Source organism: Taeniopygia guttata, chromosome Z (genome assembly GCF_048771995.1).
Source record: "Taeniopygia guttata chromosome Z, bTaeGut7.mat, whole genome shotgun sequence".
NCBI classification, from domain to species: domain Eukaryota; kingdom Metazoa; phylum Chordata; class Aves; order Passeriformes; family Estrildidae; genus Taeniopygia; species Taeniopygia guttata.
In genome coordinates this window covers 48,164,026-48,178,030 of record NC_133063.1, presented here as the reverse complement: position 1 = coordinate 48,178,030, position 14,005 = coordinate 48,164,026, and the positions used below count along the sequence as shown (strand labels likewise).

The following is a 14,005-nucleotide window of genomic DNA, read 5'->3' as shown; positions in this document are numbered from 1 at the left end:
CTTCTTCTTTTAAGTTTTGTTGTGTAATCTGTCACTGTATGGAAGGTTCTTCTGTGCCTAAAACTTCAACACTTGTAATATTACCACAAGTAGCTGCCTCTGAAGTTGTGCCTCTGCCACTAAATACACTCAAAACATACTTCTAGGCGAAGTTCTTACTGATATGTCTAGAAACCTTGCTGAAGTAGTTGAGATAATCAGTGTTGTGTTCAGATGACAACTCAGTTAGAAATATTCTTTTGATTCTCTAGGTACTTCATGTATATAATTCTCTAATTATTCATATCATGATTGCTACAAAGCATGAATCCTGCTTAGGTTTTTTTTTTATGTAGAAATAAGAGGAAAGTTTAGGTGTGTTTTGGTTTGAATATTCTAGTAAAACTGTTGGATAAGAAGGTTGTTTAAAACCTGTTTAAAACCATGTTAAAAACATGATAGCACAGTTAAAAACAAATAAATTTAAGGCTTAGTACTGTGAGCTGTGACTTGATTGAGATACATGATACGCAGTGCATAGCAATGACAGTAAACCAACCCAGTGCACAGCACTAAAAATCAAAACAAATGAAACAAAACTCCCAAAACAACCCCCCACTTCTTACACATCTGTTCACAGGTGTGTTATTAATTTTCCCTTGGTATAGTTTGCATTTCATTCAACTAAAACATGTAAATGATTCTACATTTGTATTTTCTATCCTCATTAGCTCCAAAAGCAGGATATAGCCAAGGGGCAACTCAGTACACCCAAGCCCAGCAAACACGGCAAGTGACAGCTATAAAACCTGCAACCCCAAGTCCAGCAACAACGACATTTTCCATATATCCGGTGTCCTCGACTGTGCAGCCAGTGGCAGCTGCAGCCACTGTTGTTCCATCTTATACTCAGAGTGCGACATACAGCACAACAGCAGTAACTTACTCTGGTAAGAATTTTGCATGTTTTCTTGCTGGGATCTTTGAAGTTGCTGCAGAAGAGGCTTTCAGTGTTCAGAAGTTGAGCAGTTCATGCTCAATTACATCATAGTTTGCTGAGAGGTAGTAACCAGTTCAGTCATTACATTGGCAGATTGTTCTGTTGTATCTTTAAAAGAGTTTTGATGTCTTATGTACCTATTTTTTAGATGTGAGAATATACAAAGTACTAGCATTGCTGCCTGGGCAGTGACTTATTGTAAGATGAAAAGGAAAAAACAAGGAATATAAGGAAATGCATCCACATAGATGTTACTCCCAGGAAATAGGAAGGGTGCATGCAGTTACAGAGATAGGGAGGAACAGTTAAGTATAAATCTTTTAAGTTTTGATTGTCCTGACCCAAAATGGAATGAGAAATGTGTGCTGGGAAGACTTTTATTTAACCATTAGGAATCCAAAACATAGTTAAAGATGAAAATATGGTAACTTCATTGCCATAGATGGTAATTAACTGGCATGTTATGGCTACCCTGAACTTTTTGTTTTCTTTTGTTTTCTACTTTAAAAGGCATTTTTATACTTCCTTGAGATAGAGCCTAGTTTCCTTGATTTATTCAACTAGAAATCAAGGACTGTGTAGCAAGGTTTTAGTGAGTGAAGCATCTTCTCTGTACCAAAACAACTTAAATCACTGAAATAAGTTGTAATAGCACTAGATGTTCTGTCTTTTATCTTCATTTTTTCCCCTTCCTCTCCATATTATCAGTCCTTGCCATTTGGAAACATGAACAGCAAATCTGGTTCTAGATGATTGCTTGCTTCATGTGGCCTTCACTAAATCTTTCACTAAAAATTTTGTTCCATCATGGCCAGTCTTCCAAGATATGCCAGGAAATTTTGTATGTTCTCTAGGGATGCTTTGATATATCTAACATAACTCTGTGTCTGCAAAGATGTGTCTAGAATTGAATATATTCCAACACAATTGTTGTCTGTGTATTTGTCTACAGTGAAACATAAAGCCAAATTCAAGACTGCCTGACAAAATCTCAGTGAATTCCTTACATCTTGCCTTGTCCCCCAACTGTTATGCAACATGATTTGAATTAGTGTATTATGTAATTGATACATTATTTATGGTGATGTAACATTTGTTTTTATTTTAATTTTTCAGGTACCTCCTATTCTGGCTATGAAGCTGCAGTTTATTCAGCTGCATCGTCCTATTACCAACAGCAGCAGCAGCAGCAACAGAAACAGGCAGCGGCAGCAGCTGCTGCTGCTGCTGCGACAGCTGCTTGGACAGGGACCACCTTTACTAAAAAGACACCATTCCAAAATAAGCAACTGAAACCAAAACAGCCTCCCAAACCACCCCAGATCCACTACTGTGACGTTTGCAAGATCAGCTGTGCTGGACCACAGGTATCTGTATTGTGTATTATTCTACTGTGCTTTATTCTACTATACTTTATTCATAATTTCTTCAGCTAAAAAACCTTACCCTCTTAAGAGTCATATAATTGCAGAATGGTCTAGGTTGAAAAGGACCTTGAAGATGATCTGGTTCCAGGCTCTATGCTGTAGACAGGGACTAGACTCCTGCTTCACTAGAGCAGGTTGCTCAGAGCCCCATCCAGCCTGGCCTTGAGCACTTCCAGGGTTGAGGCACCCACAGCTTTTCTGGGCATCATCACACTCACTGTAAAGAATTTCTTCTTAATACCTAAACCTACTTTCTCTCAGTTTGAAGCCATTGCCTCTTGTCCTGTTAATTCATGCTTTTGTAAAAAGTTTCTCTCCATCTTTCTTACAAACTTCCTTTACGTACTGGAAGGTCCCACTCACTTTGGGGTGCCAAAGCCTTTTCCAGGCTGAACAAACCAAATTGTCTTAGCCTTTCCTCATAGGAGAGGTGCTCCATCCCTCTAATCAAGAGAATTTGTTAATTTTTAGACCTGATTCCATACTTGTACTAAAGGAATAATGAAATAAAAATGTGTACTATTATAGAAAGAGTTTCTGTTGGAAGACATAAAGATACACTCCCTGAGCTTGTACAGAGGTGTGTCACCCGACTTCAGAATTATTTGAAACTTTGAAAGTGATTTGTTTCTTTAGCATAGGAAACTTCTTACAAAATACTGTTTTGAAAACTGTGGAATTACAGAAATTTTGTGAATGGGAAACCTGAAAATTTATTCTTCGTTATATTTCAATTTCCCAGTTTAGTGTCACAGTGGGTAAAAGTGCCTAGAAAGTAGATACAAAGTCATGCAGAATGTTTGTCTGAGTCGGGCTATAAAATTCTTTTACTTTAAGTGAACTTGTCATTATTTCCTACCGTGTCTGCTCTAGATCACCAGTGTTAATATAGAAACCAACTTCTGCATTTTTGCTTTATTTGTGCACCACCTTCTTTTAAATTTATTTTTCTGTTTATCTGGATACGCTTAAAGTTTGAGGGAATCTGAAAATCAAGAATAAATGAATGCAATGGAGGAAACTGCAGTTTCTGATCCTATCAAGTTTCCAGTGGTGGTATCTGTTGACCACTACTTGGTTGGGAAGTTAAGAAGTTAGAGGAGAAAAACCTGTATTGTTTTACCTAAGTGTGGGATCCTGATGCTGGAGAAGAAAATTTTCTGGTCTTAGAAGTGTCCTGTTAATGCATGCCATACTGCAGAAGTGTTCAGTGTAGGAGGTACTTCTTAGGTAAAATGCGTGTTTTCTGCCATGTTCTGTGTTACACGTGTTCAGGGGAATGATGAACCAGAGTACAAAGACAGCTTACTGTGTGTTTTGTTTATTTAAACAGACTTACAAAGAACACTTAGAAGGCCAGAAACACAAAAAGAAAGAAGCAGCATTAAAAGCTTCCCAGAACACCACCAACAACAGTACTTCTGCTCGTGGAACTCAGAATCAGTTGCGCTGTGAGCTCTGTGATGTGTCTTGCACCGGGGCAGATGCTTATGCTGCCCATATCCGTGGAGCCAAGCATCAGAAAGTAAGAAGTTTCTGTTCTTACCATGCAAGTCAAACATTTGTCCCCGTCATTTTTTCTCATTTTAAGAAAGGAGAAAATACGCAGAAACAGTATAATTTAAATTATTTTATTGAAAAATTTGCATTCTTCGTTTCATTTCAAACTTGTCTTCAGGCTCACTATTAGAAGGGTATTGTTGAAAGAAAGGGGGGAAAATATTGCAGTGGCATCAATGAAGAGGATATATTGGGATACCATCCAAATCATAGGAAGAAGGTGTGGAATGAGATGAGGGAAAGGAACCATTGAGGACATGTGCCCCCTGTGCTTGTGCCCCCTAACTTTTCTCAAGACCTTTCTTGAGATTCATCTTACTTGTCTTGCTGGTACAGTAAATCTTTCAGTGCACTTTGAAACACTGTAAGCTAAGATAGTGCAAATAACGGGCATCATTCTTTGATAGTTCCTGCAAAGAAAACTGTCGTCTGCAAGCAACTAACAATGTCCTATAGTAGACTTTATAATGAATATGTTTAGAAGACTTCTGGTAAACATGCTTTGCTTATTGTTTGGATGCTCTTTTGTGGCATGGTGGAGAAAAAACTGTGGGCTGCACTGTGAAATGCTGTGACCTATGTTTTAAACTTGGCCATACAATAGTAAGTGCACTAATAAGTAGAATATATGTTCAGAAGTTACAGATCTTTCCTCATAACTCTGGAAAGATTAATGTCACTAATAAATACAGTATTAATACTCTACTTCTATAGCTCTTTACATCTCAGGACACAGGCATCAAGTAGCATTGTTCCTACTAAAATAAATAAATCTTATAGCATGTTTAAAATAATCTTCCTCCAAGAGCAAAAATCAAAATTTAGAGACACTTGTCCAGTGTTCTTCCTTTAAAGAACAACCCAAGAAAGGGTTGTGCTCAATAACTCCATAGATATATGAAGTATGGTATATATTATCCTTTTATATTTGGATATAGTTTTCTCTTTGTGATAGTTGCAAGCCATTGCTGGGATTAGGTTCTTACCAGTGTGAAAATGGTATCTCAAAGGACTCCATTGCTGTGGTAACTAAAGAACTTGTGTGGATTCTACTGGAAAAAAGTAATTTTGAACACTTGCTTGAGTTTAAATTGATACGATTGTGCGACATTACTGTGTCGGTATTCTGATAGAGAACATAAAAACTAAGAACAAAAGCCTAAAAGATTAATTTGGACAGTTGTGTGCATATTATGATTGTGTGTATGTTCACATTTAAGGTATGTCTCACAGATTTGCATTTCTTTACTGTTGTTTTCAACACTTAGTCTTTACTTTCGACCTTGTGTGGTTTTTTCGTATGGATTACTTGCATTGCTTTTTCAAATGGTGGTCAGCAGACACCAAAAGAGAGACATGTTACAGAAAGACCTGTGCTTATCAATTCTAAGAATAAGCATGTACCTCTTTACTTTCTATGAGATTCTAAAGAGCTCTGAAATACCTCTTAAATCTTCCTTAACTATTTCTAAATATTAGGGGGAAAAAAAAAAGGAAGACATTTACCTAAGGAGTCTCTTCTGCTTGGCTAAATAATGTGTAAAGTCATTCAATATGAACACTCGTCAAATGTAGCAATCAAAAGACACAGTGTTGCTGAATGTGAATGAAATTACATTTAGTTACAAATATTGTTTGGAACCAAAACAGTTCAATTGTTTTGCCCTTTCAAGGAAGACTAAAAAGTGATGAGGCAACAAAACAGACACATTGAAGCACTAGGAGCAAAAAGTATTCTTAAATTTATCCAGAAACACAACAATTTATGTTGTGTTTCTGTTCTTATCTAAACAGCTGTGGGAGTAAATTCCTGATTTTCTAAATTTCTAATGGAAGTAAGCAATGTGAGATAACAAGTAGATATTTCCTTGTTATAGATGACAAGAGCTTTTACATGTCCATATTTCTTCTTTCCCAGGACCACTTTTTGCAAAAAAAAAAAAATCTAAGTTTTTATTTGTATTGATTATTTTTATATTGATATTTTTGCTTGTGATGCATTATTTTTACAGCTATCTCAGGGAGATCATGTTATGAATGTCTCTTCCTACTTACAGGTAGTAAAGTTGCATACAAAACTTGGCAAGCCCATTCCTTCAACTGAACCAAATGTGGTTACCCAAGCTACTTCCTCAACTTCTACATCTGCTTCCAAACCAACCGCCTCTGCTTCAAATATAGCAACTACCAGCAGTACAGTGAACTCCTCTGTTGCATCCTCTGCAGTGAAAATTCTTACTCCCACGGCAAACACACCACTTAATGCTGTGTCCAACAACAAAACATCTTCAACTGCTGCTAATATAGCTGTAAAGAAAATATCTACACCGAAAATAAACTTTGTTGGCAAGTACAGAAGTCAGTCTTTATTTTGAAACCTAACCTAATTTTTCTTAAGACATAGTGCAGCAGATACAAATGTATTTGGGTAACTCAATGCATGAGTTACTCTGCTGTGTTTAAGGGAATTACTGATAAGTGAGAATGTCTGTAAAAGTTTTGCTTCAAAATTGTTTTGTGCCCAGTTGTGTCCACCTGGCCCCTCTTGAATACGTTTCCCACCTTCGGTTTCTTATGTAGTAGCTGCCAGAGTATTGTATTTATAGTCCTAATTTCAGTACACAGCCTGGGCTGTTAATGCACCTGCAATAAATTTGTCATTTATGATGGGCAACTGAAACATCCTTTTTCAGTGAAAAACTAACCATGTAAACTTTGAACTGAACATAACACGGACGAGAAACAGCTGTTCCTCAATAAGCTATCCTGTTCTTCAAGGAGAGAACTATACAGTTGCAACACTAGGGGTATACTGCCTTTACTAGTACAAACATTATAAAGTTTCAAAGTATTTTTTTTTTTATAAATTTACAAAGTAACAAGAAAATAGATTATTAAAATACATTTTCTGAGTTGTTCCCCATTCAGTCCTGTCCCTTGAAAAAGCAAGAAAACAAATAACAAAAATGGTGGTTGTATAAAGCAGAAGTTTTTCTTGTTAGAATAAACAACTTCAGTGTTTAAGTAACCTGAATGTTGTTAAATTTACTGTTAAAATATTTAATTGTATTGAAAATATGTTTAAATTTTGGTTGATTTCAAGTCAAATCCAATAGATTTCAAAAGATCTATAATTCTTTGCCCAGATCATAGATATTTGCAAATAAAATCTTGAGTTTGCACATTATGTTTAATCACATTCTCATTTTATGAAGTGTAATAATTTTAACCTTTTTTTGGTTTCTAGGTGGTAATAAGCTTCAGACAACAGGAAGTAAAATGGAAGAAATGAAATCAGCTGAAAGTGTTAAAACACCTCCTGCTGCTACAGTGCAAACACAGGAAGTAAAACCTGACACAGCAGCTGAACCAGTGACTCCCACAACTCTTGCTGCTTTGCAAAGTGATGTCCAACCAGTGGGCCATGACTATGTGGAGGAGGTATTAATATGAAAATATGTATTATTTTTTGACTGTTATAGAGAAACATAATCATAGAGTGATTGAGGTTGGCAGGCTTTAGGTCAACTTGTTCAGTCACCCTGCTTAAGAAGGACCACCTACAGCCAGTCACCCAAAACCATGTCCAGATGGTTTTTGAGAATGTCAAAGGATGGAGACTCCATAACTTCCCTGAGCAGTTGTGCAAGAGTGCCATCAGTCACAGTAAAACAGAGTATTCTGATGTTCAGCTATTTTTCACTTGGTGCTAATTGTCTCTGGTCCTGGCACTGGGCACCTTTGAAAAAAGTCTGGCTCTGTCCTCTTTGCACCCTTCCTCCAGGTATTTATATTCACTGATATGATCCCACTCAGCCTCCTCTTCCCTAGGTGAGACACTTGAGGTCTCTCTGGATGTCAATGCGACCCTTCACATATCAGCCACTCCTCTTAGCTTTGTGATGTCAGCAAACTAGCTGAGGATACATTCTCCCCCATCACCCAGAGCATTACTGAAGATGTTACAGGACTGTGTTGATCCTGGGGGTGCATTGCTAGCTCCTGACCTCCAACTGGGCTTCATTCTGCTGATCACCACCCTTGGCCAGGCTGTTCAGACAGCTTTCAGTCCACCTCACTTTATGCTTATCCAGCCTATGCATTAGCAGCTTGTGTAGGAGGGTATTGTGGTGAGACTTGGTCCAAGGTTTTACTGAAGTCCACAGAGCCAGTATTGACTGCTCTGCCTTCATCTGCCAGGCCTTCACCTTGGTGAAGTTGTGCTGACTGCTCCTGATGGTTTTCTTGCCCTCATTGTACCTGGAAATGGTTTCCAGGATTAGCTGCTCCATTGCCTTCCCAGAGATCAAGATGAGGTTGACTATAATTCCCTGGGTTCTCCTTGAAGATAAGAGTGATAATGCATTGAACCTGCAAATGCTTGTGCATATGTTTACATTTTTGTGTAGTGCATAGTTCTTTTGTGCTTCATGTGGTTGGAATGAGATAGGTGGATCAACTTTGAGCTGAATTTTGCCTGATACACAGGTTTGTGATTTATTAGCTCACCATGTTCAGGTTTGAATTTACAGCTGTGCACTCTTTGGAATGGAAGGACTTTGTTCCCTGTGCATTACCAAGCATAATGGTGTGTCTGTCAGAAATGAAGGTTCTAGTTTTCTATTTTGCCTTCTTTCAGTTATTATGTGAACTTCTTAACGTGTTTTGTGACAGGTAGACATTATCCAGTGGCACTGGATAATTAGATTGATGGATAATTAAATTTTATATCAGCCTTATAAAATAAAAAAGAAATTACCGAATGTGTTATAACTTTATTTTCCAGGTAAGGAATGATGAAGGAAAGGTGATCCGTTTTCACTGTAAACTCTGTGAATGCAGTTTTAATGATCCTAATGCCAAGGAGATGCATTTGAAAGGGCGGCGGCACAGACTTCAGTACAAGGTAAAAATGCTAATGCTTCTCCCTGAAAATCGACCAGATATCAGCTGACTGGTCTGGTCACCTGTTCTTAGGTTTAAAGACTAGACAAAAGTAGGCATTCTGAATGAACAGCATGTAAAAAAAGAGAAATATATTTCATAGGCAGTATAGTTTTTAAAGAATAATGCAAACTGTGAAATTATATTTTGGTTGAGGCTTTTTTAAATATTTTAAATGTTTCTTGTAGTCCAAGTGATGCAAGCAATAGGAAGTTCTTTATGTTGCTTACCATGAAATTTAAAGAGTACAAAATAGTATTGCTCAGTGGTTTTGGTAGGATTAACAGCACACACTCTTCGTGTTGCAGATTTTTTAATGATAAGTGCATTCGTGCAGTTCTAAAACTGCATTTTACTTCTTCTAATTTTATTGTAGATGAGTAGTGTATGTTAAATATGTCAGAACTATTCCATAAGCTTGAGATGAGGACAGGAAAGCTTAATTCATTACTTTTCTGATCTAGAAAAAAGTAAACCCAGACTTACAAGTAGAAGTAAAGCCCAGTATTCGAGCAAGAAAAATTCAAGAAGAGAAGATGAGGAAACAGATGCAGAAGGAAGAATACTGGAGAAGGCGAGAAGAGGAGGAACGCTGGAGGATGGAAATGAGGTAATGCATTATGTTGCATGAATGAATGTGACAACCTGCTGTCAGATTGTCTGAAACTAAACTTCATAGTTACTTTTTTAAAATACTTTAGGGTACTCTGTACTGTCTTGTTTAAATTGTGATTTCTCACTGTGATTTTTGTTTGCTACTGTTCAATCCTTCTGAGTAATGCAGAGTTAGTAGAATTACTTTGCAATAAATGCAGACCTACTGTTACAGCAATAATTCATGTTGTTACCATCTCTTCATTGGTATTTGCTTATGACTGCTAGAAGTTGTTGAGAGCTGTCTAGAGCAGTGTCAAGTATTAGCTGCTGTATAAAGAGAGCACTTTGATGCACTTCAGGCGATATGAAGAGGACATGTACTGGAGGAGAATGGAGGAAGAGCAGCATCACTGGGATGACCGTCGCAGAATACCAGATGGAGGTTATCCTCATGGCCCTCCAGGACCACTAGGTCTGCTGGGAGTTAGACCTGGAATGCCTCCTCAACCACAAGGACCCGCTGTGAGTTTCTTAATTGGAGAAAAAAATTACACCATTCTTACCGGGAGACACAGTTAAGAAATAAAAAATTGTTCAGTGCTACTTTAGTTGTCCCCAGTGTTTCATAATAAAGGATTTGGAAAAAAAGAAATTATATGCTAATGAAATGGTGTAGGTGTACTAGTCCTCCAAAATAAGTCCAATGAAATGACAAGAGGATGCTTTAAATACTGCTTCTTATGAAACATAAGTCATACTGGTTTTTGCTGGTTTTTTATTTTATTTGATTGCATTATACAACATTATTTACCTAATTGTGGACAAATATATGGATAAAAGTCTTGGAGAATAATGTTTAGTGGTCCATCATACTCTAAGCAATGTGAAGTGCAGTACCACTTGGGTTGATCCTGGCATTAGACTGATAAATGCTTATCAGGGATCTGAAAGGTGATGAGGATCTGAAAGGTGATGAAGTGAGTGCAGATTGCTGAGGTTTGCAGCTGGCATGAACATGAATCACGTTGGGATAGGGAGAATAGCCAATACCTTTGATAGCAACCATCCAGAGGCACCTGGGTGGGCTGTAGGAGAATTGTGGAATTCTGCAAGTACAAATGCCTAATTCTGCACTCAGAAAGGAAGAACCCTTTGCCTTGATAGAGGCTGGGTAGCAGCTCTGCTGAAAGGGATCTGGGGGTCCTGGCAAACAATAGTCTGGGCATGAGTCAGCAGCGTGCCCTGGCAACAGAGCCAGCAGCAACCTCGGCTTTAACAGGACCACAGTCAGTAGATCAAGGACAGTGATCAGCTTTCATTAGACCCTAACGACAATACTACATTTAATTTTGGGCTTTCCAGTAGAAGACACATAAACTGTAACAGGCTTAGTGTGGAGCTACCAAGATGTTCAGGGGTCTGGAACACTTGCCCTATGAGGAGGCACTGAAGCATCTGGGGTTGTTCAGAATGGAGGAGAGTTCCAGTGGGACAGAACAGCCTTCTAATAGCTGTGCTTTATAAAGGATATGGAGCCAGGCTTTTTATAGTCATGAGAGGGTGAGATATATCCAACTTAAGCCAACACAAAGGAGATTTAGACTGAATACAGGAAATCATCTTTTTTTGTACAGGTGTTGTGCAGCCACCATCTTTGAAGGTTTTCCAAATCTAACAGGCTAAAGCCCTCAGCAACATGATGTGGTCTTACAGCTGACTGTATTTTGAACAGGAGATTGGACTAGGTGACCTTCTGGGGTCATCCTGTACAATCCTGTACATCCTGTACAGTCCTGTGACTGTACAAAAGTAATCATGGATACTTCATTTTGCAGAAATATCCCAAGTATTTCCCATTTGATAGGCAAGAGATACTAATGTTGACCAGAGTACCTCTGGTCTTGGGATTTGACCTTTGTTTAATTTTGATACACTTCATGTCTTTTCAGACATGATTGATTGTGACAGTTAAGGAAATGTCATGTTTTGTTATATTTCAGAAATGTGAGGTTTGAATATTCTGCTCCTTAGCCACATGTTTGGGTTTTGGTCATATTGTCTCATTTGTGAACTCGGAAGTGCGCCCAGGTTTCAGAAGAACACTTTTTTGTCTGTTCAGCCTCTGCGCCGCCCTGACTCCTCTGACGACCGCTACGTGATGACCAAGCATGCTGCTATATATCCTACTGAGGAGGAGCTTCAGGCAGTCCAAAAAATTGTTTCTATTACTGAGCGTGCTTTGAAGCTGGTTTCTGACAGCATGACTGATCATGAAAAAAGCAAGAACAAAGAGGGAGATGACAAAAAGGATGGCAGTAAAGACAGGTATTTTAAAATTACTTTTTTAGAATTTTATTGTTTTTCCTTGCCCTGTTATCAGTGCTTCCAAGAGTTCATCTCTTTGGGCTTTTATGCAGTATTTTGAAGTCTCAGAATGATGTGGAGTACTATTTTATTTTACTTTTCTATCTTCAGGATTATTTTTATGATTTTTACATTGTTATTTTAAATGCAACTTTTAACTACAATTCACAGAGCTTTGAAAGGCGTTTTACGGGTGGGCGTTTTGGCAAAAGGTTTGCTACTCCGTGGAGACCGAAATGTCAATCTTGTTTTGTTGTGTGCTGAGAAGCCCTCCAAGACGTTACTCAGTCGTATTGCTGAAAGCCTCCCTAAGCAACTTGCAGTAAGTAGAATTTAGATTTTTGGATTTGAATTTTGTAAAAGTACTGTGAAAATATGTCCTCAAGTTAAATGTCTGCAGGACTCACTGTGCTGCAACATGACATACTTCAGGTTCAGTTTCTTTCCATTTTCTGAGTGTTTTCATCTGAATTCAGAGACTGCTGCATGTTGTGCTTCCTCTATATTGTGTCCATACAAGCCTGTGCTCTAGCAGTGTAGTATCAATCACCATTTAACAGATTTCTTTTATTTGGGAAATAGAAATGAATACAAGAAAGACCATTAATCAGTTACCAGTAGCAATGGAGGTTATTACTGCCTGTTACATGTTACAGCACGCCTGCTGCCTCAAGGTCAAAGTTCTCCAGTAATGCCAGTCTTTTTTACTTATATCTTGTTTCCTTATTGTATGTATCAGTGTTTTATAGTTCAAAATTAGCCAGCTAAATCTAGTCTGCGTTTTTTTAGAATTTGTACCTTTAAAAAGGTAAACGTGCAGTCTTAGACCATTCAGTGAAATATAAACCCTTTGCAGTATTTCCACAAGAAAGTGTAAAGTCTCTGCTCTCTGCTGAACAAAGCCTGTCACTGTAGAGTGCTTGTCACAGTATTAGTATTTCAATGCAATCTAGTAAAATGCTTGACAGAATCACTGGAATGATCAGATTAATGAAAAATAGTCTCAAGTTTGCTGTTGTTTGAAGTAACAGAAGTAAATTTAACAAATGGACATCTTGGTCTGTCTTCATGGAAATGTTCACCATGTATATAGAAGAAGGTCACAGAGGTGCCTACAGCTTTCTTTTGGGGCTATTTAGAATTATTAAATAAAGTTGCAAAAAGCAATTCAGAATAAACACTTTATTAGTTAATCTTACGTTTTTTTCCCTGGCCCTTATTTGCCCTTTCTTCTTAGCATGTTGTGACACTAAAGCACAGGATGTACCTAGCAATACCCATCTGTAACTATGAGCTTGAAAAATATGCATCTTTGCTTTTCAAAGACTTCTGTGTTCCAGTGAGAAACACCCTGCTGATATTTTAATTGGCTCTGAAGCTTTTCTTTATCTCAAACACCATCAAGATTCTTGTTATGTAATTTATATTAATTACTTTCTGGGCAGTTTTTTTACTTCTAACCGCTTGGTTGTGTATTTTCATTAATAATTTGGAAACAATATGCAAGTCCACATATCTTTATACTGTGTAGTGTGGTTCTGTGACTACATAGGTACCTGTTTTTATGTTTTTATCTCTCTGTTGAAAAAAAGAATATGTTGGAATCATTTTTCTTCCTGATACTTTTAATGGCCACATGCTAATAGAAATTTCTGTTTCTCGATATTTAGGTAATAAGTCCAGAGAAATACGATATCAAGTGTGCAGTCCCAGAAGCAGCAATAATTTTAAATTCATGTGTGGAACCCAAAATGCAAGTTACAATCACACTGACATCTCCAGTCATTCGGGAAGAGAACATGAGGGATGGAGGTTGGGAAGCTGTTAAAGATGTTACTTATTTCTCACCTGTTTTTTTATGTTTATCTATTCTGCTTAAGATGGCACTAAGGTCCTGGAAGGCAACATGCTGGCACACATATTTGATCAAAACTTTGTTTTTCAACAGCCAATCTCAGTAGAAAACAGTTGGTTAAAATAAATGTGTATATGATGCTTTTATTTAATTTTTAAAATTTGTAACTTTATGTCCAACCTCAGCTTTCTGGAAAAAGGTACAAGCTTGATTTTTTTTTTTTCCCATCTTTTAAAATTATGTGGAAGACTAAGTATTTTATAGCAAGTGGCTATAAAA

At 37.6% G+C, this 14,005-nt stretch overlaps 1 protein-coding gene across 3 annotated transcripts in view; it reads left to right on the top strand.

The window, feature by feature from the left end:
- Positions 1 to 14,005, top strand: part of ZFR (zinc finger RNA binding protein) — a 47,785-nt gene that overhangs the window by 20,916 nt on the left and 12,864 nt on the right. For 2 of the 3 annotated variants that reach the window (XM_030259082.4, XM_041711461.2), the window contains exons 5-15: positions 711 to 929; positions 2,096 to 2,346; positions 3,740 to 3,931; positions 6,024 to 6,324; positions 7,214 to 7,407; positions 8,753 to 8,872; positions 9,375 to 9,520; positions 9,867 to 10,029; positions 11,627 to 11,832; positions 12,043 to 12,193; positions 13,542 to 13,683. In XM_030259082.4, coding sequence (XP_030114942.1) covers positions 711 to 929; positions 2,096 to 2,346; positions 3,740 to 3,931; positions 6,024 to 6,324; positions 7,214 to 7,407; positions 8,753 to 8,872; positions 9,375 to 9,520; positions 9,867 to 10,029; positions 11,627 to 11,832; positions 12,043 to 12,193; positions 13,542 to 13,683 — 2,085 coding nt within the window. The remainder of the gene's footprint in view (positions 1 to 710; positions 930 to 2,095; positions 2,347 to 3,739; positions 3,932 to 6,023; positions 6,325 to 7,213; positions 7,408 to 8,752; positions 8,873 to 9,374; positions 9,521 to 9,866; positions 10,030 to 11,626; positions 11,833 to 12,042; positions 12,194 to 13,541; positions 13,684 to 14,005) is intronic. The other variant, XM_030259083.4, reaches the window with a different exon arrangement.